We start from the raw sequence: 26,649 nt of genomic DNA, 5'->3' as shown, positions 1-26,649 counted from the left end.
AGGACAAAGGGCAGTGGAAGTCAACACTTTGCATCTGCAGAAACCAGTGATGCCAGTGAGAAAGCCGGTCAGGGAAGTGCAGGGCTGGCCCTACAGAGGGAGGTAGAGGTGACGTGGGACTGGCAGGGAGAGACCCATGGACTGGCAGGGAGAGACCCATGAACACCGCGTTCTGGAGGAGCAGCTAGGAGAGTCCGTTAAGTCACAGGACGTTGTTAATGCCTGAGAGCTGACCTGATCTGACACAGGTAGCTCCTTATTCTAAGTAAGATTAGATCCAAGCTTAAACTTCAGTTTCAGTTTAATACATGAGATAACGCAGCCAGGAGTTTCCACAGTACCCTGGGGTCAGGGATGCCCCCGAGGTCCTTTCCCATTTGCCAACCCGAGGAACTTGGCTCCGATCTGTTTTATTAGTACTGCTTATGCAGATTTTTAAAAATGAATATCCAAGTTTGAAAACCCAAGGATTAGGTTTCTTTCCCTTGCAGTGTTAAACTGTCTCCCCTCCTTCTGAGTCCAACCCACCCTGCCCCACCCACATCTCTGACTCATTAACCGCATGTGTCAGTCTCCCTGTTCGGGTGGCCTACCTGTTGCCGTTCACCAGGACTCAGACAGAACTAGATCTCAGCCTCCTTTTCTGTGGTCTCCTTCGCTGCCTTGGGGATATCAACTCTCATTTCTGGGCAAAAGACACGTGGCTCTGTCGGTTCAGCTTGACTTGTATTCAGCACTCCCGCCCGGCGTCTCTGCTGCCTGCTTGCTCTGCCCAAGCCTCCTCCACCAGCTGGAGAGAAGTAACTCGAATTACTCCACTCCTTAGCCCCCTGCCGAGCTACGGGCCAAAGTGAGGCTCTTAGCTTGCTGCATTACCATGTCCTCGGTTTCCAGGCCCTGCACAAGGGTGTGAGGCCACTTCCAGGCATGGGTGACCCAGGGGAGCAGCAGCAGCCGGCTCGCCACACCCGCTTGGAGGTTGCAGCCCCCTGGTGCACGCTGCCCTCTGGGGGAGGCACTGCCTTCTGCTTCCCAAGACACAGGCAGAGACGGGAAACCCTCACAACAAGATCCAGGTGCAGCATGACCCATTTTTACAAAACAAACACACGTGTCTCTTTTTCATTTAGTCAAAGATATTCATGGAATGCTGCGGCTGCCCTAACAAGTCACCACAACCCGGGTGGCTTCAAACTGCACAACTCTATTCTCTCGTGGCCCTGGAGGCTGTAAGTCTGAATCAGTGTCCCTGGGCTGCAAGCCAGTGGCAGCTGGGCTGTGCTCACTCCCGAGGACTTAGCAGAGAACCTTCCTTTGCCGCTTTTTGCTTGTGGTAGTTGCTGGTCTTCCTGGGCTGCGGCATCCTCACTGCTGTTTGAAGGCCAGCATCTCCCCATCTCCCTCTGCACTGTGTCCACAGTCCTTCCCCCTCCATGTGTCTGTTAAATCTGTCTCCTTCTTATAAGCATACATGTGATCACATTTGGGGCTCACTGCATAGTCCAGGATAATCTCCTCAGCTCAGGATCCTTAATCACATTTGCAAAGACCCTGCATCTACAGAAGGCAACAGTGATGGGTTCCAGGGATCATGGTGTGGGTCACTGGGGGGCCATGTTCACAGATCACTCACAAACACCTGTTGCGTGTCTGGCCCTCTGGTCAGTGCTGGGGATAAGGCAGGAACAGGGACACAACATCAAAGATCTCTGTCCTCATGGGACTTCATCCCAGTTAGACCTGAGCAAGGTCAATAACGAAAGCTAGGTTTGTCAGCGCACCATGCCATTGGGAAAATCAAGCAGGAGAAAGGGGGTGCGGGTGTCAGGGTATGGACGGTGCTCATGTTAGGGTGGTCTGGGGGAGCCTCAAGGAGAACGTGATGCCGGAACAAAGAGCTGATAAAGCGAGGAAGCATGGTAAGAGGGGAGGCCTGGGGGGCACTGTCAGAGCAAGGAAACAGCCAGGCCAGTGCCCCAAGGAAGAGCAGCCCCCCAAGGTGCTGGAGCTGAGGGAACAGGGGCTGAGCCTTAGGGACAGAGATGGAGGCCCTGGGAGACCCAGGTTCTGTCGGACAGGGTCTCAGACTTGGAGCTGCGTCAGAATTCCCTGGAGCATTTGTCAAAACAGAGCCCGAGGCCTCGCCTCCAGAAATTGTGATGCAGGAGGTCTGGGGTGAGGCCAAGAATCTGCGTTTCTAGCAGCTGCCTGGTGCTTCTGCTGCTGTTCCATCACCACGCTGTGTAGGCAATGACTCATGGCCTTTGCGCTTGTGTTTCCTTCTGCCTGGAGCACCCCTCTCCCAGCTGGCCCCATGAATTGCTCTCTCACTTCCTAAAGGTTTTAATTTTCATATTACCTTTGCAATGAGGTCTTCGCATAGACAATTCCAAGCTCCTCCTCTACTGACATATGCTGTCCTCCACCCTGCTTTCTCCATGGGGTCTCTCATCTGTACTCAGCCTGGGGCTGCTATAATAAAGCACCACAACCAAGCGGCTTAGAGCAACAAATTTTTCTCTCAATTCTGGGTGTCAGAAATCCAGAATTAAGTTACTGATTGGCATGGATTCCTGCAGGAGGATCTGAGGGAGAAATCTTCCTACAGTCCCTCCCAGCTTCTAGTGGTTACTGGAAATTCTTGGTGATCTTGGCTTATAGCCCCATCGTTCTGACCTCTGCATCCTTCTTCCCTCTGTGTCTGGGTCTTCACATGGCCTTCCTCTAAGGACACCAGTCACCAAATACAGGCCCTAATCCAGTATGACCTCCTCTTAATTCAACTAATGATATCTGCAAAGACCCTATTCCAAATAAGGTCACAATCTGAAGTTCTATGTTGGCATGAATTTGGGGGGACACTAGTCAGTCCAGCATATCACCCTTTAACACACAATATTTCAAGTTTATTTTGCTTATCTTCTAGGCCCTCTCCCCATGCAAGTGTTCCTGCTATAAGTTTCATAAAGCCTGGGGATTTTTTCATTCTTTAAAAATCAGCAGTGACTAGAGAGTCTAGCACTTAAAAGACATCCATTAATATGTGTTGGTTCAGTAAGTGAAGGCAACTTAGAAAAACAGTGCTTTAACAAACTATGGCATGAGTGCAACAAGACTGAGAATTCCCAGAGTGTTAAAAAGTGAGGGTGCTGAGGAAGGGGAAGCCCAGGGAGGCTGCTTTCACCTGTTCTGAAAGTGAGGTGGACAGTGCTTCATCATCCGTATCTGATGGATACGTTTACTGGAATCAGGACCAGAAATTTAGCCACAGGAATCACAGGTGACTTCGACAAAAGCCATTTTGGTGGAATGTTGGAAGTAAAGTCCTGATCAAATGCATGGAAAATCATCCGAGATACTCTCACACCAAGATAATAGTGGTTGTTTCTGTGTGGCTACAGATACTGCCAAATCATTATTATCTTCTCTTTGCTTGACCATACCCCCTTTTAGTGTAATGAACATCAGCTGATTTTATAAAACAAGAGGTAATTTAAAAATCACATAAAATAGCCATAAACCATAATTTTACTAGTTGATAAAGAAAACGTTATCTAGAATTTTTCAGGGTTAAAACACTATTTGTCCAAATTATTTTTAACCTGCTTTGCTTACCCGAATGTCTTCATGAAGCTCTAGAATTGGGCAAAATTGATTACAAATGACCAATTCATAGTTTTAAAGTTTTTGTGCATAATATAAAAATGCCTTTCATGATTTACTTTAGCAATCCACTATTGTCTGACTTCTGAGTTGTTTGCAACTGAATTCCTATTGTTGGACATTTTGGTTGCTTCCAGCTTGTCTCTAACAAAACAACACAGACCAGAATAACTGGATGAAAATAAATTATAAATAAAGGAGAGGGGAAAAGGAATAAAATGACTGGACAAATTCTGGAAACAGACTAAATTGCTTTAAGAAATACAAGGTTTAAAAATGCCCCTTGGTGCAAAAAATTTATCAATATGTGCAATAAAAACAACAAAACCCAAACCAACAGTGATTAAACATTATTCATTTTCAACCAACTTACTGTTATTTTTAGAAATTATTGACTCAACTAAGTTATTTCAACAAAATCACGTGCATGTCACCTTCTGGGCCAATGCTTATGTAGTCACTTAGGTTATTCATGATTGTCCAGCGCTGTAAGCTAAAAGAATCTTTATCTCAATATTTGCAAGATTGCCTTCTAAAACCTAGTACCTTTCTCCCAAATCCCAAATGTGATTTATTCCTCCAGAGCCCACCAGCAAGGCAACATCTGACTGGGTTTCATTCCTAGTCTCTGGGGAGTGAATTCAGTCCTTTCTCTTCCACGGTGATCATGAGATCCCACAGTGGCCTGTGCAGAAGGGGAGAAAATGGGGGGTGTCTGTGCTCCAGCATCCAAAACTTCCCTGATAAGAGGCCAGTGTATCTTTCAAAACAACTTCATGAGCAGAAGCTTTTGTGCTCTTAAAATTCAGCCATAAAAAATAAGTTATCTCCATTACTGTGAAGGGGATATTTAAAAAGCCTGTGAGCTAGTATTGGTTATCATCCATAGAATCTGGAATTTAAATCTTCTACCAAAACCGAAACCAAACCAGACAAAAACAATACCTTGCAAACAGAAAAAGACAACCTGCACAAGTTGTGAGTTTTCAAGCTGAATTATAAGCTAAGATTGTTAAGAACAGGAAGCAGTGATGCTGCAAATGTGGCATCCATCCTTGTCCCAGAGGGTCACTGATCACCTCGCCCAGGCCCACCTCACTCACATGACAGGAGTCCTACACTCGGCTGCCAGTCAAGCCCAACCAGGAGACCCAGGGTTGAGCTGCTGCTCAGATGTTGAAAATCACATCAACAAACATCACACCTGCTAGCTGGAGGAACAAGGGCGTCTCCAGCCCCAAAACAGGCTGTGAGCTTGCACTGAGTTTTATTAATCTTGGGATCCCCGGCCAGTGCCCACCAGGAATGGGATAATGCAGCAAAATGAAGCTGTTACCCCTTCCCTTTCTGTGCAGTGATTCTCCAGGGTTTTGTTCCACTGCGTTGCTGAAGTTTCTTAAATGGAAACTCTCCCTGAGCTGTTTCTGGCCATGGATAGCTAATTGTTGATCTTTGTGCAGTGATGGAGGCTGGGGTCCCCTGCTTTGCCATCATAGTCTTGCTGGAGTTCATCTTTGCTGGAGTATCAGAAGATTAGAGGGTAGTGGGGGGAAGGAGATATTTTTTAATGCACCTTGAAATGACCAGACTCCTTGTCGAAATTTCAGACTTCAAGAACAGTTATCAGGAAAAGAAATAATTTGTGTGACTAAGTCTGAGTATGTGTGTCTTATGATTTTGAATTTGATCAGAGCTTTATTATGATCAACTAGATAGAGGAGATGTTTTCTCTTTGGGCAGCCATTTCCAGACTTCCAGCGTCCTTTCCTAAATGCAGACCCAGCTTTGTCAAACCTGATGGACATTTCAGTCCGCACAGCTTCTCATCACCACTTTGCAATTTGGGGAGATGCACTGCTGATAAGAAAATGGGCTGAACATTGAATCAATAATGGCTACATAGATATTCTGTGGTTGTATAAATAAACCTGCTTTTAGTGAACTATATTTTCAGCTTATGACAGCAGCAACTTTTATAAATGCTCTTTTGGGAAATACCCTCAATAAATAATAGGTTGGAAAAGAGTTTTGTGAACTCAATACTCACTACATGAAGTCACAGAAGACAGACTATTTAATATCAGTTTTCAACTGCCTTTCTATTTTCAAGGCAATAAACTGTCCTACTAATTGAACTTGAGATTCACCTTTCAATTACCAATCAAATTGCAGAGCCAGTGGCTAGGCAGGTCAAAGTGAAATAATGTTCCGTCAGTCGTGTTGAAAGCGAGATACCCTTTGTTCTGCCATTTGTGGGCCCCAGAGCTCCGCGGCCTTTGTGAATCTCCTTGGCAGTGTCTGAGGACATGGAAATCCCAAAGCATCTCAGGATAGAACCTAGGGAGAGAGAATAAGAGAGACAGGGTTGTTCTTTTACTGCCTTTCCCCTTGCTTTCTTACAGGACGTGAAAACAGTCTTCATGTGACAGAATGAATTAAAGAGGCCTGTGTTTATTCTTCCCGATGCTGACACGGAGGGAAGCGAAGGGTGTGGTGGTAAATAACTACATAATTGAAATCACCCTGCTTCTTCTGTAGCGGCTTCAGATTCATTGAGACAGATTACACCCCCGTGTGTAAATCACTTTGTAAAAGTGAACCAGGCAGTTTTCCATAATTCCTTGAGGCCTCTGGGGTACAGTTTAATTCACTAAAGCAATAATTTACTATTAAGGGGGCCTCTTGAGGTGACTTTTTCCTGGGGAACCGTCTCCTCATTGGGAGACCCGTTGTTGTGCAGCGGTAAAGAAACCTGCCTCGCTTCCCTCTGTCTTGTCTCCCTTATTTATATGTCCAAAAGGGGAGTCTTCCAGCTCCCGGCTAGGAAGGCGGAGAGCCGGGTCTGCGTTTTGGGCAAGAGGAGGCATTTTCTAGTCTCAGGAATGACAAGGAGGCCCAACGTGACGGACACCATTTGTCTCGGCATTGGATTCAGCAGCATGGGCCCCTTCACTGGGGCTTTAGCAGTTCGAGGAGCGGCCAGCCTAGGGCCCTGGTCCTTAGGTTCTCTATGAAATTGTGAATATCAAACACTGATTTCCTAAGACATTTAATTTGCATTTTTGTTTGATTTAGGAACGGGACCATATTTTAAATGTGACTTGCAAAGATGGTAATAACTGGTTGTTCACTTCATCCTTACCTGCTGAAATGAGGACGCTGAATTTGGGGGATAATAGTTCCATATTTATAAAATCGTGCACTGAAATTAAGAAGACCTGCTTAAGAATAGGTGGCTTAAGTTTACTTAAAATGTAATTACTTTTGGCCATTGTGATTTTGTTCCTCTTTCATGGACGAAGACAAGAATTCTACAAACAATGCCAGTCAGTGGAACCTAATATTCAAGAGAGGATTTGGGTGGTTCAAGGCGAAATTAAATCACATGCTTGGGTAGGCTGCATTATAAGCAACCGAGCTTAATTCTCCATTTCCTAGTTTCTCATTTCTTCCGCAGCAGCGGTACATCTCCTTCTCATTGGCAGCTGGTGGTGTAATCGCAGGTCTGATGCCCAGTCTCCTAATGGCTCTGTAATCCTGCCTTCACACCTACATTTTTCTACTTCTTTATTAAGTCACCAGGATTTGGACAACCTTTCTCCTGTGCCTCTTTTTCTCTTCTCACGGCTCTCCTGTTTTACTTTTGAATTTAATTTCTTCTCTCTAGCCGTTTCTCATTATGTGATTCAAAGACTCAGTGAGACCAAGAAAAGGAGACTACGCAGGAATTGCACCCTCATAATCCCCATGAAACCAAGGTTCACAGCTTTATTTAGAAGTCCTGGGGACACGTCGTTAAGCAACAGCAGAGGGGTAAGTCGGTAAGGGCTGAAAATTGTCCCGAGCTGTTTTAGAAAACTGGTCTTGATTCCAGTGGAGATGTTTAACCAGTAGCAAAAGGCCCAGAAAATGATTACAAAACCATGTGCAAATCAAATTCAGATTTGTAAATTTATCAAAATCATCCCTCCTCCCAGTAGGGCTCTGGAAACCCTGCCCCCACCCCCCCATCGCCTTTCAGGAGCTGTGTGCCCCGGGGCCAACCTGGGGCAGAACACCTGAAGGGAGCTCACCTCATCCTGCTGCGGATGGGGGCTCTGCGTGAGCCCCGCAGAGGAGGTGAGAGGGGCAGGGGAACAGAAAGATGCCCACTCCTCAAGAGCATTCTCTGCAGAGACAAATCAGAAAACAGGCCTGGCAGCAGCCCCACATCCACCAGACAAGAAACCCAGGAAATCAGACACACCCGAAGGTGGGTGGGGATCTAGAAGTACCACTTCTAGACTTAGGTAGGGGTGGAGGTGCACATAGGTATTGAATTGGTCAGATGGAAAATATATGTACATATATATATATACACATAAGCATTTATCTTTATCTGCATATACATACACACATATATGCTGTAACTATGGCAGTAAGACCTTCAGTCTTGCATCACATTGAGGGCTATTGGCAAGTGGCCCCTAAATGTGTCCCTTCACCTTCTCCTATATGTCCAATGTGAAACCCACTGGCCACAGACTCATGCAGGTTCTCAAGTTATACTCTTGAATTTCAGCTCCACTGCTTACTAACCTCAGCTTCCTCATCTATAAAATGGGTATAATGTTAGTTCTATGAGGTGGGCTGCATTATTAGCAACGTCATCAAATAAGAAAACACATGAAATCAACTGAGTATAGTACTTTGCACTCATAGGAAACACTGCCAACAACCCTTGGAAAGTCTTCGGCATCCAGGCGTCCTGTAAAGAGCAAGCCCCTCTAGCTGGTCCTTTGGCGGCTGTGCAGCCCCGTGGGCTCAGTCTGAGCAGCCACGTTCATGCCAAGCATATGCCAGATTTTTCCTAATAATCCCAGAAGCAACTGAGGCTTGTATTTTCTCCAGCTCGGCATGAGTGTGGAATCCGCACCAACATGCCTTCAGCAGGGTGGACGTGCCTGGTGACATAATTTATCAGTGTCAGCAGAGTAGCTGGATTTGATGGTGCCACTACTTCGGGAAAATAACCCATTACTTCCTGACTTGGAGGATGCAGATCTGTGGAAGTCTGAATTGCTTTTAGACCTTTGCAGTGACTGCAAGCATGGCATTTTTCAAATACCTAACAATATAGTAGTACTTTACATAATTGCCTTCTTTAACATTTGTGGGAAACTATAAATAGTCCTCTTAATATGCACAGAAATACTTATATTCCAGATGTTCCCCTGGGGAAGGGGTTTGAGCTATAATTGCCCTGCTATCTCAGAAGCACTGAGATGTGGAAACCTCACAGGCACGTTCTTTTCTTTCGCCTCCTACAGATTCCCACATCCCCATCCTCTGCGCTGGTTCAAGACGACCTGATCTCCCGTCGCTGCAGGCTCCAGGCGCCTGTAGCCACTCCCCGCGCTTTCTGATTTCTGGAATAAACCTCAAGCAAAGCCTTCTGGGAGGAAGGCTCTAACTATGCTTCTGGAAAGGGAGGTTTCCCCGGTCATTTGACTCCTTGCTTCCGCTTTTAAAGGAACCCACTACTGGAGGTGGGTTGAGTGAAGACTTCCCACTATTACTTACTGAGGTTCACTTTTCCTGATACTGAGTTTTTATGACTAGTTACAGTACCCCCGACGTGTCCATCTAGCAATTTTTCTCCACAATTTGGATTAGAACCTTGGCCAATAATTACTCTGAACTTTTTATAGGCTGAACTAAAGTTTGTAGGACTATTTCAATGGACTCATGTCTACTAGAATCAGAAGCATATTTTAAATCATGTTGGCCCTAATTTGCCCTCCTCCATGCATTCTAAGTGCATCTCTGAAGGCACCATGCACCTGCTTGTTCCCACGCTGGGCATGCGACTGGGGAGCGGGCAGAGCCAGGTGGGCTTGGAGGGAGGGTGTGGAGCTTCTGGGCCTCATCCATAAACTCTATGGACGGACAGAAGGGCTGCTTTCTGACTCCTGGGAAGTGTCAGGAACTCTGTCAGGAGCATTGGTATCAGGCAGAGCCCCAAGGAAGTCTCAGATTTGAGGATGTTTTCAGTAACCCAGCGCTTCATACTGCTCCCAGGAAGTCTTTGGGCCCCCACAGCTGCAGATGCTCCACAGCTGGGTTAACACAAATTGATTTCCAGATGCCCAGCTTCCTTGGGAATCTGCTGGGATGGACATGACTGAGGAAGGACCAGGTCTCCTCTGTCAACCTCTCTTTTTCACCCTGCTTACAGAAGAAGCGCACTTCTCATGGGTACCTCAGCAAATAAAAACTAGAGGGCCAAGTCCAGTGCAATCTGACATATTAGTATGTAATGAAGCATCATACATGTGCTGTCTGCATACATTTCTGTTAAAGGGAAGCATAGCTTCGAGCTGGAGGTTTTAGTCCAAGTTAGGTGTTCCAACTATTTTAAAGCTCTCTCCTTTATCCGCAGTTGACAGAGCCCTTGCCCCTAGCGGAAAAACGAGCATGGAGGGAAATCGGCTGCGGAGCAGGGCTCTCTGCTTGCCTCCCCTGCCCTCTGTGAAGTGAGGTGTTATCCTTGGGACACATCTAACATGTTCATATGAATAGAGACAGGAAGGCAGAGTCTTTCAAATAGATAACCTAAGTCTAATGCAGCTGATTGATTAGACAATGGAGAGTGACTGTCAATTCATTCATATGACAGCCATTACTTGTAAATTAAATGAGCTAAATGGTTGCTCCAAAGTCTTGAATAAAATAAATTTAAAGCCCTTGATAAGTAAAAGCATTTTATCAAAAGTATTCTACTGGTAAAGGCACACAAATTAATAGTATTTAGATTTTCTTAAATCTTTCTGGATGAAATAAAATGCCAAAGTGAATGAATAATAGGTATAATTAATCATCATTTGCTAAGTCTTAGTACAGCCTTTGGGTTATATTTTCCCCAACTTAAGAAATTAAATGACTCTAATGATTGAATAACAATCTTTGTAAATCAGATGGTGTCCTTTTATTCTTTTGGGTTGGGGGGGCTTTTAAAAAAATTGAAGGAAGAGGACCTAATCGAGTTGTCAAGTGATGGATTAATGAAAATAATTTTTGAAGATGGATTAGTATGTGATTTTTTAAATACCCCTTGGAAGGAGTTCAAAGAATTGCACGCCATTGCTGTTAACGAAATGCCTGCTATTTATTTATGGGAGCAGAGAGTTCTAAGACCTACATATGTAAAAATGAAAAACTAGGAATAGAGCCGAAGCTGAACACACAAGTCATGTTCAATATGGACAAATCCATCTCTAAGAGGGGCATTTCCAATGGCATTTTACTCTTCTAGGTAATAATTGTGTATCAACCTTTCAAATATACTTATGTTGTTTTGATCAGCTGTGAACTAATAATAATTGTCTCAATAACTCTATCTAGATAAAAAGGAATGCTTAGTGCCTTAGGGCAGCTAGAAATTTAAACCGTTTAAAATTCCAATTTAGATACATAAATCTGTGATAAAGAAGGACAATAAGGTGATCAAATACTACTTTGAAGTACACAGATGTCACATGGGGATAAAATCTGTGGGCAAAGCAGAATGGAAACGTGGGTTTAAGAAGAAAAAGGAACGTAATAGATGTTCCAAGAGTTAAACAAGAGTGGTTCGCATCCTCTTCAAATAAAGGATGGACGTTTTCAACTCTTCTGGCAGTTGGGCATCATTATGTATACTTCAAAGAGTTCTGTCAACAGCTTGTTTTTCAAAGACCACTATTTACAACACAGTGGAAAGTCCATCTTTTGTGACTATTGTAACTTGTGATGAAAATTTTAAATGTCAACTACTAAATGTGTGAGGGGCTATCTAGTTTGTTTTACTTATTACATAAGTTACAGGAGAAAACTTGTAAATTCTCTGCTCCAGGAGACTCAGGTTTCTTGGTATAAGACAGCACAGTTTCTCTCTCTCCTTCCCCACGGTAAGAAGCAGCCTGTCTCTCTGGGCCACGTGGGACTAAATGTGCCCTTTCGAGCTACCTGAGCATCTTTAAGCTTGAGCACGCGGAGTCCCTGTTAAAGGGAAAACATCATCTGGATCCTTATTGTTGGCTTCTATTATTTCTATAGCAATGTTATTTACAACTGCAAAACTCCATATTTAACCCTTGTACTCATAGCCCTTACACACTGATTTATAAAACCAAATTTACAAGTGAAAAATAAACCAAAAAACCAACAAAATGAGAAGTTTAGTTAACACAACTCTTTGCTAAAGCTCAGCTGCTCCTTTCCATGGGAACACAGCACAGATCGCCCAGGGCAGTGATTTTGATTCACTGTTTTGCTTTCATTCTGACATACCCATATTCCTGGGGGCCAAAGAATGACCCCATTTGCCTCCCCTTTTCTCTGTTCAACTACAGTCAGATCTTTGCGGACAGGCAGCACAGGTGATGTCACTGAGGATGCCACTAGGTGGTGTTACTGGGTGTCACCTAGTGAGAACCCTCCTTTACCAGATCCCATGTTCCTATCTCAATAGTCCAGGGAAATCAAATGCTCTGAGGTGGCAAACAAATTGTAAATAGGAATGTAGACGCCTCACTCCTGGAGTGGGACTTAGTTCTAAAGTGGTCATCAAATGACCCTGCATTCACTTCCATTAAGATTTTTTTTTAGGTTAGCAACAAAATGAATACTATTATGGAGAACTTATGGGGCCCATCACATCCCTGGACTCTCGGAGTTCCATACTTGGATGCCAGTTTGAGACGCAGACAGCACCATCTCCGCTACTACCTCCAACCTGAGCACAGGCAAATCTTACTAATGTAGGCAGGTCCAAGAAGACATGGAGGAAAGAGGTCATGGAAAGTTCTTCCAATCTGACCCATATAAGTAACTCAGAGCAAAGGCTCACTGTGCCTGGCAAAGTGCTTGGCACTTGGGGTAAGAACTCCACCATTTGTTTGTTAAAGTGATTTGAATAAAGGATCTAAGTTAATAAGTCACCTGTGATGGGCCTCTGATGATTGGCTTTGTTTCTAAATACCCCAAGATAGGTTCCTGGGCTTCTCCCCTCGATCCCAATGCCCAGACTGCTGTGGTTCCTGACGCCTCCTGTATACATAAATAAACATAAGATATGAAATAATAGCAATAGTAGCTATGAGTTACATATATGTTATATGTCATGTAGTATGTACAATCATAATATAATATATATACATAAAATAAAAACATAGACATTGTGGGGGTGTGCCCTGATACACTCAACTTGAAGACTCAAGTCATACTAGAATTTTTCAGTGCTTGGTATATTTTGGGCCTTCAGTATCCTGGCAACCTTACTTCTTCCAACTACATTCTCAAAGCCCAATTCACGTGCATCAGCAACCAACTTTCTCGTATGCCATGTGGTCCAGGGTAAACACACAGGCCTTAGAGCTACATCACTTTGGCTCAAATCTCTCCCTTCTGACTTGATTTGCTCTCTGGCTTGAGAAAGTCACTGGGCCTTAGCTCTCTTATTTAAAAAATGATTGCTGAGGGGATTAAGTGAACTAATTCACAAAAAGTTTTTAGCACAATGCCTGGCACAGAACCACTCAATAAATAATAGCTGTTCTTCTGTCACTAGTTTCTAAAATATAAGTTCACTCATGGTTTCAGGAATAAAGTTCTCTGGATGAGTTTGCAAGCCTTTATGAGATGCAATCCCTTTCCTATAGCTTAACTTCCTCCTGGGCCCTTGCAGCGCGTTGGCACGGTACTGGGTACACTGCCGGGTGAGGCCTCGGAACCCAAGCAGCCGGCCCAGCGTGCTGTATGAAGGCACACAGCAGTCACAGGGGCAGAAAAAAGGGGGGGTGTCAGCTCTGCTCTTAAGAAATAGTGGGTGGATGTATCACCTGAAATAAGACAAGATTCTGCGGGACTCCAAACTAAGCTTGCTCATTGGGGCCTCCGGACCTTCTGATATGCAAAACTGAATTCTCTCAAGCCTGACCAGTCCTTTTTGCACTTTTCAATGACAGGATTTTACTTTTAAATTACAGAAATTCCAAAAGACTCTGAATTGAAATCTCTGAACCCAAAGAGGACTGACTGGGTTGAACAGGAAGGAGCACTGAACTAAGGAGACATGGGTCCCAGCCTTGACATTGCACAGCCTGGCTGTGTGATCTTGGATAACCCACTGCCCCACTCTGGAACTCAGTTTTCTCTTCTATCAAGTGAGAAGATGGAACTCCAAGGTTTTAGGCTCCCATCATTCTCAAAGGAATAAGCAGTCTCTTTGTAATCACAAGGATAAAGTAATGAGAGCATTTATAGGACTATAGTTCACAAAGCACTATCTCAGTTGGTTCCTTCAACAGTGCTATGAGGTGTTACCATTATTCCCAAGTTATGAATGGGACTTTTGTAATTCTGAGAAATGAAGTAATAAGTAAAGCTATATTGCCACTGAGCTAAGAGGAGATTCAGATGCTTTCTATCAGGGACGCCGGATTTCTAAATTTTCTCTCAATGTGTCACCATTTGATTATAGGAGACATTTCTTTACACTTCAAATACAGAAAATGCACTTTATCCTCACTACCTGCCTCTTCACATGGCTATGGATTCTACAAGGCAGATCATTTATTCGTTCATTAGCTCATTTCACCAGCATGTATTGGCCACGTCAGTAGAGCAGCATTCAAAGTGCTACGTGGGTATACAAGAGAGCATTGAGTGTCAGTTGTTTCCAGGCAGCTGGGAAAAAATGCTTATAGTCTCCAGGTCTCTGCAGTCACTGATAGAGACCAGAACTTAGCCCAGCGTCTGCAGCACAGTGGATGGGCAAACGAATGAATGGAGCAGGGAAGCCCAGTTCTGGGGTCATTTAATCATGATCAGCCTCTTCAGGGAAGGTTCCCCTTCTGATCACCACTCAGAGCTTCTTCCTCTCCACTCCTGTTCTCATAGCACCTACCACATCGTGATTGTTTTCCTTTGGTTTTATATTTTTACCAAAGTCATACATATATGTATGTATATGTTAAAAATCAAATAGCACCCAAAGGCTGGTAATAAATCACAGCAGTCCCTCTGCTCCCTGCCCCTTGCCCCGCCCTCTAGTTCCAATACCTGGAGGCGACCCCTTTGAACTCATAGCTGTTGCCTCTGGTCATTGCCTTCACGTAACTACATAATATGCTTACATGGCCTGTTCTTGATTTATCCATTTAGATGGTATCATCTGTTATGATGGATTACTATTTTAAATTAACTCATATTCTTATGACTATATGAATATTACTGATTTTGTTTCAAATACTCCGTCAGTTCTGCCATCATCTGTCTTTAATGTTGCCCTGGTGACCTCCTAGCCTATATTCTAGGGAGTCCCCTTCTTCCCAGTCTTCTCTCCCTGAGCTCTCAGGTTGACCCTGCAGCCCTTCAGTCTCTTTGAAAACTCCGAGCACCCTTTTCCTGGGCTACACTTCCTCTTTCCTGCATCTCATTTCTTTGTCTTTTTGGTTTACTCTTTCATCTTTCCAGAGCATAACTTCCACTCACTTCCTATTACAGAATGAATGGGAGGTAAAGATTCTTCTGTCCTAAGTCTGAAAATCTATTTTGCCTCATATTTGAAAGAGTTTAGCAGGGAACCAAGTTCTAGATTGAATTCCTTTTTCTCAGGATTTAGAAAGTACTGCACCGCAATCTTCTGCATCCAATGTTGAGAAGCCTGATGCCAACTATTTTTTTCTGCTTGGAGAGCTTTTAGGAACATTCCTTTATCTCTGTTGTCCCCAGCAATGTCCCTTGGTGTGGATCTTTTCCCTTTGTTGTGCTGGGTATTCCATCAGCTCTTTCTATGTGGAGACATACGTCCCAGTTCTAGAAAATGCTCCATCATTTTTTTTCCCTGCCCATTTTCTCTGCTCTGTCATTCTGAAGCTCCTGTTAGTCAGATGTTGGACCTTCACAAATAAACTCAGAGGCAAGAAAACATTGCTGCTTTAAAACAAGGCTACAGGGCTATAAAATGGTGATAATTAAGGATTAAGAGTTAAGCATATTTTCATTTGGCTCTTTTAAATTTAAAAGAGCCAAATGAAAATATTCAACATGGGGGTCTGTAGGTAAAGTTGAATAAATTACTACAAATAATAAAAGAATGGAAAATATGAGAGAAAAGTTGAGACAGGGATGGTCTCCAGGATGGGATTTGTTGATGGTCCCTCAGAAGGAACTAGCTGTGCTGACACCTTGACCTTGAAATTCTAACCTCCATAACTGTGAGACAGTAAATTTCTTTTGTTTAAGCCGCCCAGTTTGTGGTACCTTGTTACAGCATACCTAGAAAACCAATACAATGACTGTACATTATAATTTTAAATATATATATATATATTCAATTGTGCCTGTGTTATATTAAACAGATACATTAAAATATATATATTTTAACATTAGAAGGGGGAGGTTTGATGTACTTATTCTGCCACCTTTCTCAGAAATCTGTCACATTACTAGTTTACTCATCTGCGCACTGATTATGCACTCTTTGAGCTGTGGTTTTGCTTAATTCCCATTTGTAACCACAGTGCCTGGTCCCAAGAAAGGGCTTAATTAAGTGTTTTGTGAACAAATAACTTAATGGGCTGAGAAAGTGAGGCAATGACCAATATGATGCATGGTTATTCAGGGAAGGCTTCTAGAAACAGATAAAAAATACTGAACAATTGGCTCTGATATATGTTTTCATAGTTTTTCTAATGAATGCACTAGTGAACAATCTCTTACCGAAGGACTTACCTTATTGACTAGGCTGTTAACTCCCCAAATAGGCAGTCCAAGAATTAGGCATATGTCATATTCCAGATCCTCTGGATGACCTCACCGCTGACCTTTCTGTCCTTCCCCGAACGCTTTTTTTCACTCAGTAATGAATTCCTTCAACAGGTAGCTCTGAAGCAGTCACAGGTACTTACTGAGCACAAACTGTGTGTCAGGAAGTTAGCTGTGAGCAACAGAGAGAAGTTCTCCTCTTGTGGACCTTGAGAAGAGTAACAAATAGTTATGTTAAAAGGCTCCAGCACCTAGTTTATTTACCACATAAAGACTGTACAGACTTTACTCCCTCGGTATGAAGAACAGACTCACTCCCTTGGTGTGATTCCCTAGAGCAGTTTATTGAAAGCATGATGGTGTGACTCACTCAGAACTTACTGGCACTTGTAAGAGACAAATCCATCTCTGGGTTGCTGTGCTCCATTACTGCAAGACAAGCAGCATAGTACAGCAGAAAGGTCATGAGCTTTGGAGTTTGAAAGGCCCAGGATGAATGGAGGAGCTGACCCAGGCCCTAATCCCTGGGCCTTGGTCTGTCACTAACCCGTCTGGGCCTCAGGGTGCTCACCTGTAAAAAGGTGGGTGCAATCCTACCTCATGGATAGTCAGGAGTATCTCATGAGGGAATACTTGTGCATGGCCATTTTTCTGGGCCACAGTTCCTAAACCACATATGAAAACTGTCCTTGATATTAGATATTAGATTAGATTACCTTGGGAAAGCTCACTGCGAGGTATGAAACCTATGCTAGGTTTTCGAAAACAGTCTTGAAAAATGATTTTGTTTCCCTGTTTCCACAGACAGCTGTTTCCTTCTTACTCTGGGTCTGCCCAGGCTTTCATCACAAATGTCTCTGCTGGGGTTCCATGTCTGAGGAGGCCACCACAAACTGGTATTCTCGGAGGCCACAGACTGTGGTTTAGGCCCTGGGTCTTTCAGTCAGATTCTCTAGTGCTTGGTGTCTTTGAATCATGTATATCTCTTTACCTTGCGTGCTTACATTTTGGAATTTGTGAATGGCCTTGATTCTAGATTGAGTTTTGTGTTGGGGTGTAGTTAGTCAGACCAAGCTGAAGATGACAGGAATAACCAGTCACTCCTGCAGGCCTATGGCTTGGAATTCTCCAGTGGTAGTCCTGACCTCTAACAATTACCTCCCCCTGTTTGTTCAGTCCTGGCCCAAGGCTGCAGTGAGGACACTGTGTTGCCAGCAGCAATACGAAGGATGCCAGGGCGGTGGTCACACAGTGACTGTCATGCTTTGTGGAAAAGCTTACAGATGTTCTGGGACAGCCAGAGAAACCTGTTTTGTTTGTTTGTTTTTGCTTGATTCCAGGTATTTGGGGGCAGATGACTAATATTTGCTAGGTTGCATATATATGTACATAAATCGTTTCCCCTCCAGCCTTGAGCTTAAATATTAAAGATGACAACCCTTATTATTATTCAAAACCCTAAGTAAAAGAGAATTCTCCTTTTGTGTACTCAAGCAAAATGACTTAATCAATTTCTCCTTGACTTACAAAAAGGGAATTTGAAGTTAAAGTTCATGCTGTAGAAGGCACTACGTAGGAGACTTTTTTCTCCCACACTGCACATCTTACCGAAGGACTTACCTTACTGACTTATGAAAAAAAAACATGTTTTTATTCAACTGTGAATGATATTGGGATAATTAAGATAAGCCTCTGAAACGTTGGATGAAGACAAACAGGAATTCCACATACATAATTAAAAGAGAAATTTTTGGATGTTTATTGTCAGTGAATGCATTACACAATTCTGTCATTGTAAATAAATTACTGTCATGCATTATGTCTACATAGCATTTTTCAATTCATCCATTTTCCATAACATAGAGTAAATGTTCATCTAAACAGAACAAAACAAAAAGCAAAACAAAGGAAAATGGGGACTTAACTGTAGGTGTCCTCGTTTAAGAATGATGTCCTTCCATTGCAACTTGGAGTAAAATGAGAGGATATTGGACTCGTTTTATGCTTTTTCTCTGCTTCCTTAAAGATCATTCAAGGTTTGGACTCTGATAAACTTTAGCTTTACCCGGTGGCATGGGAAGGATTCTGGAGACTGGGAGAGAAAGCTGCGAAAAGGCAGCAAGCACAGTGCAGGACAGGATCTGCCTAAAAGGATGGTAGCAAAATGCGCACTTGCCAGTGTGAGGGTGATGACACCTGAGGCCTTACCACTCCAACAGGTACCAGCAGGCCTACATCCCTTAGGGGGTCTCGTCAGAAATGCATTCTTCAGTGCCGCCTGACCTACTGAGCCAGCCTCAGCATTTGCTAATGAGATCCCCGTTAGCCTGGAGGAAGCACTGCTTCATGGGATATTTGCCATCAGCTAATTCAAACTTTTTATAAAAGAAGGAAGGGACTTATCCAAGGTCACTGAGTGGCAACGTGACCACTTACTGTTGCTTGTAATATCCTCTGCTTATTTGTTTGACCTCTCCAGCACTTCTTAAATTCCCACTACTGCTATAATCCCTTTTAAATTCCTATTACTTCTGATTTACATTTCTTTTTTTTTCCCTTGGTTAATATTGCTAGATTTTTTCCCCAAAAAACACTAACTTTTGCCTTTGTTGAGCCTAATACGTATTTTGTATTTCATTAATTTCTGCTTTTATTTTTATCATTTTTCTTTCATTGGGCTTATGTTGCTATTTTCATCTAATTCTTAAATTGGCTCTTCGGCTTATTAGGTTTTAGATTTTCTTCTTTTCTAATATAAACATCTAATGCTATAAATTGTACTCTATCATTTTTGCTGCATCTGACAAATTTTGAAACAGAATTTTTAGTTACTGTTTAGCTCTGAATATTTCATGATTTTGATTGTGATTTTGTTTTTAATATATGAACAAATTCTAAATGTTTTATGTACACTTCCATATGCATGGAGCTTCATAGTTATCTTTTTAATTTCCAATTTAATGAAATATTTTTGTGACTAGACTGTGGTACATGATATCAATCTTTTGAAATATTTACCAAAATAGGTGTTAAAATTTCCCAAAGAAATGCTGAACTTGGTGGTTTCTCCTGCAGAGCTGTCAATTTTTGTTTTATATATGTATATGAGGCTCTGTTATTAGTTGCATTCAGATTTAGAATTGTTACATATTTCTGGAAAATTGGCCATTTCATCATTCATTCATCATGGCCTTTATCACTAGTAATGCTTTTCATCTTAAACATCACTTAGTGTGATATTAACATCACTTGAATTCTCTTTTGGTTAATTTTTTTTAGTATAGGATTTTTTTATTTGACTTTTAATCTTTCTGTACTATTATGTTTAAGAAGTATCCCTTTGACACAGCCTGGACTTTATTTTTTGTTGAGTCTGATAATCTCTGTCTTTTCATTGGAAAGTTTAGTCCTTTTACATCTACATGATTACTGACAAAGTTGGGTCTTTATCCATCATTCTCATTACATGTTTTTTATTTGTTCTACTCTGTTCCTGTTTTTTGTCTTTCTTCAAAATATTTTCTTCTTTTTGTCATTCCATTTTCCCTTCCTCCACTTATTTGGAAATTCGGTGCAATGTCTCTTTGTTTGGTGGCTACTCTAGTTAGCTTGCTTGCATAACAAAACTTAAAGTTAATAACATTAGGGCGCTGCTGAGAAACTTTGGAAGTTCGAACTCCAGGCTTGCTCCTCCCCACTTGTGTGCTACTGTTGCCTATTATTTAATCCTAATCTTTTCCCCACAGACCAAGTATTACTGCTATTATCAATCAAGTGGAATTGTTTGTCTATGGGTGTGTGGGGAGTGCAGAAAGGTAGAGGGGAAAGTGAAGAAACATGATAGAAATTATGGGTGAAAGCCAGTTAAGACTTGTTAAGGACTGTAGACTTTGTCTTGAAACTAGGAAGCCCTAAAGGTTCCTTTTTGACTTTGAGAAAACTTACCCTCGTTGGAATATGAAGAATGGAAAAACGAAGACCTGAAGGAGGAAAACCAGTAAGTGCTACTGTAAGCCTTGGGATGAGTTACACTGGCACGGTGACATCAGGACAGAGAGAGGCGGCAGCTTCCAGAACGCCCTAGCTGTTCAGTGGGTTGAATTTGGTGAGGGGCTGGATCTGGTGGGTGCAGAAGGGGAAGCCAAAGATTGCACAAGATTTCTTATTCAAGTGGAAGTCATGAAATATGGTAGGAAGATGAAGGGTTGACTAGATACGTATCTCCTTAGGCTTATGAAAGCTAGAAAATTGGTGTGTGTGTAGAAACTTGCACGAGCCCTTCCAACAATGGTAGCTCCTTTCAGAAGACCTATGTCTTCAGAATCCTAGGTGTGGAAACAAAGCTGGGCTCCTTGTTCAAAAGACATTCTTGGCTTCAAAGTGGAGACCAGGCAAGGGCTGGAGTTCAGTTTCCATGTTTATTCCCTGCCTCAGCTTCGGCACACTCGGACCATTGCACCTTTTCCATGACCGTGGCCTTCTCAAAGGTTTAATGCTATTGTATCAACCTGCCAGTGTCTCTGCACCACTTTTGCCCAGAACACAGCGCAGGGCTCCCAACCTTATGCACACTCCATGCAGCCTGTCTTGTGCATCCGCAGCCAGAGGCGCCCATGCAGCCTCTTCCCCTTGTTGCCTTCCTGCACCCCAGTAGCTGGGTGTATCCTGAAAGTGCAATTTTTGTTGGTCTCCCTTTACCAAAACACATCCACGAAGGAGATGAGATTGCAATGGAGCTGAATTCTATCAGAAACCCGTCATCTGTAGAGGTTTTGGAATAGAGGTTTCTAAGTGCCAGGATAGTCAATGAAGTGGCATTGTCCGTCTGAAATAATTCTCAGTGCCAAACAATAGGGGGATGTAGAAAAGATTAAGATCTACACATGATGACACAGATGAGCTGCTTTCAACTCTAGCAAGCTCAACACCACTTTTTTATAGTAACAAATATTTCTGTAATAAATAAATAGAGTAATAGCCCCATTTGTTATCCCAAAATCAAATTCGTAGGTCATATATCTACCCAAGTGCATAAATTTTTAAAATTGAGGATTAATTGACATATAACATTATATTAGCTTCAGGTGTACAACATAATAACTTGATATGTATATACAGGGAAATGATCACTATAATAAGTCTGGTTAATATCTGTCATCATAGATAGTTACAAAATTTTTTTTCTTGTGATGAGCACTTTTAAGATATACTCTCTTAGCGACTTTCAAATATGCCGTGAGGTATTATTATTAACTATCATCAACGTGCTATATATTATACCCCCAGGACTTATTTGTTTTGTAACTCGAAGTTTAAACCTTTTGACACCCCTGACAAAGTGCATGCTTTTTAAATTAAAAAAAAAAAGGACATACTGGCCTGCTTACAGTATAAACAAGTTGAATAGAATAAAATCTTAAACATGTTTAATCCGTTCATGTAAAACCACTCTAGGTATTTTGGAGAGGTAAGTAATCTAGAGAACTGGTTTATAAGGTTTGGGAAGGACTGGAAGAGCACACACGTTGTCCAGGACTAGTAACCACAGGGACTCACTACCCGCTAGAACTGGAGAAGCCAAGGGGAAAGTGGTGTTACCCGGAGCCTTTGATGGCCAGGCTGCTACCCCGCCACAGCATGCATGCCGCACGACCCAGAAACCAGGGGCAAGTGGCGTCTTCCTGATGTCCTCTTTCAGCCTCTCCCAGTGCCTCCCACTGGCAGACCCTCCAAGAAGCCAGATGGGAAGGAATCTGGAAGCTGTATCTTGGAGGTGTCTGGCTCCAGAGGTGGAAAGCAGGGCTCAGAAGGAGTGTGCAGAGCTGACAGGTAACAATTCCAGTTTGCAAAATTTGGGGTACAACTACATTTGAAGATCCAATGAAGAAGCCAGATGCTTGAATCTGCTTTTAAATGAGTTGGAATTTAATAGAAGTAAGACAATGTTCCACTAAATGTTATAGACACTTTCTATATCTGATGTTTGGAAAGAGAAGGCTGAGTGTGTGTATCCCCATGGATGTACAGTCACTGAGGCAATGACTACAGTCCAGACAGGTCCAGGGGGCGATAGTGCCAACTCAGATGCTAGGGGTGGGGGTGCCCTCGCTGATGAGATTCCCAAATGGTTGAGTTGACAATTCATAGTAAAAAGTGTAAATAAAATAGAACTCAGCTGCGTTGTTACAAAATCCAGTGTATACTAAGATCATGCCAAAAAGCTTTGTGTTTATATGTAAAATGGAGTTAGGTCGTGAGCTGAAATCATCATAAGCAGTTTCTTTTCTTCACCTTTGTGAATATCCAACAGGACATTCAAACTTTGAGCTGGACTAAACACTGTAGAAAATCTAATATCCTGGCCTCTTCCCTTCTAAATACCAGTCATGCATCTCCCACCCCCCATTTTATGAAAACTAAAAATGCTTCCACAGATTTTCAATCCTGTCCTAAAGGGCACTACTGCTCCTGCGAGAACCACTGGTATATAGTTGGTTATTTTTGACATGAAAATATTATGCTATTAAATAAAAAGCAGGTGATAGAATGGTATTATAGAAAGCCCGCTTTTTATTATTTTAGGAGGTATTTATGTTTCTCATACACATAAGAAAGGGCTTGGCATATATACACCAAAGTGTTAACAGTGGTTATCACTGATGCTGGGACTTCAGGAATAACTGTTTCTTCTGTTATATCTGTATTTAAAAATTTTTCTACTTCAGAAATTTTTAAATGCATTCAGGCGGAAAAGACCCAAGAGGTCAGGCCAGCCAAGCACGTAGGTGAGGATCCCTGTTGGCCCACAGGATCCGTCAGACCCCAGCCTGTCAAGTGCGACCAGCCACTTGACCCAAGTACCTGATTCAAGCATCGCTCGGACAAACTCTAGCTCTCCCAGAAATGTGACCTCTTTCTGCACACAAACCACTCTCTGGTGCTCACTGCTCCTTAGTGAACGGAGTGTTTCCTTCTTGGAAAAATACTGCTGGTCCAAAGTGGGTCAAGCTGTATTTTTGGCTTCATAACACAAGATCTTCTATAAGAATAGGAGCTCCCTGAGCTAAGCACTTTGTGATGTAGAAACAATTCACCCTCATGTCTGCACACTGTAAATCTCAGGTACAAATCGCCAAACTGGGAGACCCAGTCCCAGGCCTGGACAACCATTTCCCACCCAGGGCCAAGGTGAAAAGCATCAGGGAGATGCAGCGAGAAGGTGGGTTACACGCTGGATGCGTGTGGCAGGCCCGGCGCTGAGGGCCCTGCAGAGAAAACCAAGGAAGGATGGCAGGACGCAAACGTGGATGTGGTGCTGTTGGCAGTGGGCCCCAGCATTTTCCAAGCCACTGCCCAGTGGGATCTAACCCAACAACCGTCTCCACGGCAAGCCGCGCGCCCCCAGCCTCACCCTGCCCAGGCCCTGCGTGGATCACCCGGCAGGGCGTGGCTGTACCTGACACGCACGTCCCCCAGGCCCGAACGCTGGGGCCAAGACCAGGGATAGTTTCCAGATGTGGGCCTCACATCTGGGCCCGCCACTGGGAGTCTGCTTACTTGAACAAAGACTGTAAGTACTCAAACCGAGGTCCAGACAAAGCTGCCAAGAGCTGGCGAGCAGATGAGTGCAGAACAGACCCTAATTTATGGCTCCAGAGCAGGTCCTGCACTGATACACGTGAAGCGCCCTGTTCTGCCCTTACAGGAGAGGCAATGGCTTTGTTCACAGCATTAAAACGAGGGGCTCAGCCTTTAGGAGGGGCAGAATTCCAGCCTGAGGGTGACTCCCCTTTTCAGCCTCCCAACCCTTCACCTTCCCCCATCCACATCATCTCCTAACTGTATTCTCCCACAGTGCTTGGGAAATAGAGCATTTCACACATTTATAGCTCAGTGGGCCCCTTTAGTCCACCAAATTCACCAGATGCACACTTTCTTTTATATATGACCATGTGATGTGAGCACTTTCCCCACTTGATAGCAGGAACTGAAATGAATAGACCCACTAACATTCGTCTTTGGAAAAAGTTAGTAAGATTGCCGTGACTTGGAGCAATCTTACACTTCTAGAAAGAGGGGAAATGTGTTCCTCCAGCACACTTGTTAGGGGCTGAACTGTTCCCCACACCCTCCTCGCCAAATCCCTGTTGGAGTCCTGACCCTAGTACCTCAGACTGTGACTGTATTTGAACATGGGGGCCTTTGAAAATGTTATTATGTGAAAATGAGGTCATTAGCATGGGCCCTAATCCCATCTGACTGGTGTCTTCATAAGAAGGGACTGGACACAGACACAAGCAGGGGAGTCTGGGTGCCATGTGAGCGCAGGGGCAGGAGGGGCGGCCGCAGGCAAGGAGGGGCCCCCAGGAGCCCCCTGCTGACACCTGCTCTCAGACGTCCAGGGCGGGGCTGGGGCACAAGGCGTTTTGGACAGTTGAGCCACCCAGTGTGTGATACCTGATCCAGCAGCCAAGCATCCAAAACGGGAGATGCCTGGGCTGCGCTGCTGGGTAAGCCGCCTGGCTCAGGCTGGGGTCCAGGCTGCTTGCAAGGCTGGGGCACAATGGGGGGCAACAGGGAGCCCTGGGTGCAGGTGTGTCCTCGGTTGGAGTTTCCATCGCCCTTTCACCATCAGGAAAGTGCTGTTAAATGTCACTGCCTGGCCTCTGCTTTGTATGGGACATTCAGGAGAAGGTGTTCCTGAGGGTTCCCTGGTCCAGACTCCGAAAGGGCAGGTCGCGCATCCCTGGGGCTTCAGGAACAGCTTGGGGGTGGCTTGAGGAGAGCTGGCTGCCTTCAGTGACGCTGGGGCACGCTGCTCTCCTGTTCCCTGCAAGGAGGCCTAACCAAAGGACCAGAGGAAGGCAGGCAGCCTCTGAAGCAAGGAGCTGCAGGGCCCGCCGGCACCCAGCCCCAGGCTCCCCGGGCTCCCCAGGCCTGGGGTGGCAGCTCCTGACCAGCATCCCAGGTCCACACTCTCCGAATTTAGGACTCAAAATCCAGAGGCATAAAAAATGAGACATATGTTGGGCTACATTTTTTAAACCCTTGGCAAGGAAAGGAAAAAACAACCACCTGATGCTAAATGTTAAAAAATGAGAACAGAAAAGATATTTCTGTGATTCATATGATTAAAAAGGCCTCATAGTCCTAATACAAAAAGAGCTTCTAGAAATAGATGGACAGAAGGAAGCAGAGAGAGAAAGAGAGAGAAAAAGAAAGGAAAGGAGATAAAAGGAAAGAAGAGAAAAGAAAATGTGGGCCCTATTCACAGAAAGCAATCCTGAAACACCCCACGGAACTGGCAAAAACTCTCATTTCGCTACCACACTGGCTGGCCAGTCTGTGGCAAGACAGGCTCTGGCACATGGCAAGTGGGGATGTAAGCTGGTATATCCAGTCTGAACGGGCATGTGGCCCATGCATCAAAACTTACAACTAGACAATTCCACTTCAGACGGTTTAACCAATAGCTACAGGCACACGTGGACGAGGACATTCATTGCAACCTTGTTTGTGACAGAAAACAATGGAAACAACGGGGTGGCTCTTACCAGATTCTGTCACCTCCCTGGGACAGTGACTGGGCCACTGTGATGCTGAGATGACACGCTCCGAGTACCGCTGGGGAAGAGCTCATGTTGTTAGGACAAGCGAGCAAGGTTCAGGACAGTGTACATAATTTACCATGTTTTTTATTCAAAAGGATGGAAGATAAGAATTTATATTTGTATTTCTTTGGCTTTGCAAAGCATGGCTGAATAGATTTAGGAAAACTGTTTAAGGGGGTGACCTGCAGAGCACATGGATGGACAGGGATGAGGCCTGGAGGCACCTTTCTATTCTCTCCTTTCTGCACTGACTGTTGAAAGGAAGATGGTATTACCAATTCAAATTTAACTAAATATATTCTTATTCCCGAGGGGCAAGGAGGATTCTCATGTACTACAATGGGAGACCGACATGTCTCGAATGTAATATGGCAACATGTGTGTGCACAAAAACTTAGTATCAGGGACCCTAATTGCATGTTTTATACTAAAAGCTAATTAGAACATCATGAAGTATATGTATCGACATGGAAAACTGGCCATATTATATCAGGGACTGGGGAAGCAAGTTACATACTTACACATATGATCTGTACAATATTTGTAAAACATGTAAATATAGATCCAAATAAACTCTGTAGGGTAA

At 43.7% G+C, this 26,649-nt stretch overlaps 1 protein-coding gene across 1 annotated transcript in view; it reads right to left on the bottom strand.

Moving 5' to 3' along the window:
• Nucleotides 1-26,649, bottom strand: part of LOC108385223 (uncharacterized) — a 131,650-nt gene that overhangs the window by 63,669 nt on the left and 41,332 nt on the right. Inside the window, exons 5-8 of the mRNA XM_073213293.1 lie at nucleotides 16,596-16,660; nucleotides 12,625-12,732; nucleotides 7,737-7,831; nucleotides 594-6,000 (exon numbers count right to left, since the gene is read on the bottom strand). Of these exons, the coding sequence (XP_073069394.1) occupies nucleotides 5,814-6,000; nucleotides 7,737-7,831; nucleotides 12,625-12,732; nucleotides 16,596-16,660 (455 nt within the window). The 3' untranslated portion in view covers nucleotides 594-5,813. The remainder of the gene's footprint in view (nucleotides 1-593; nucleotides 6,001-7,736; nucleotides 7,832-12,624; nucleotides 12,733-16,595; nucleotides 16,661-26,649) is intronic.

This window comes from Manis javanica, chromosome 9 (genome assembly GCF_040802235.1).
Source record: "Manis javanica isolate MJ-LG chromosome 9, MJ_LKY, whole genome shotgun sequence".
Lineage (NCBI taxonomy): Eukaryota > Metazoa > Chordata > Mammalia > Pholidota > Manidae > Manis > Manis javanica.
This window is presented reverse-complemented; position numbering and strand designations above follow the sequence as displayed.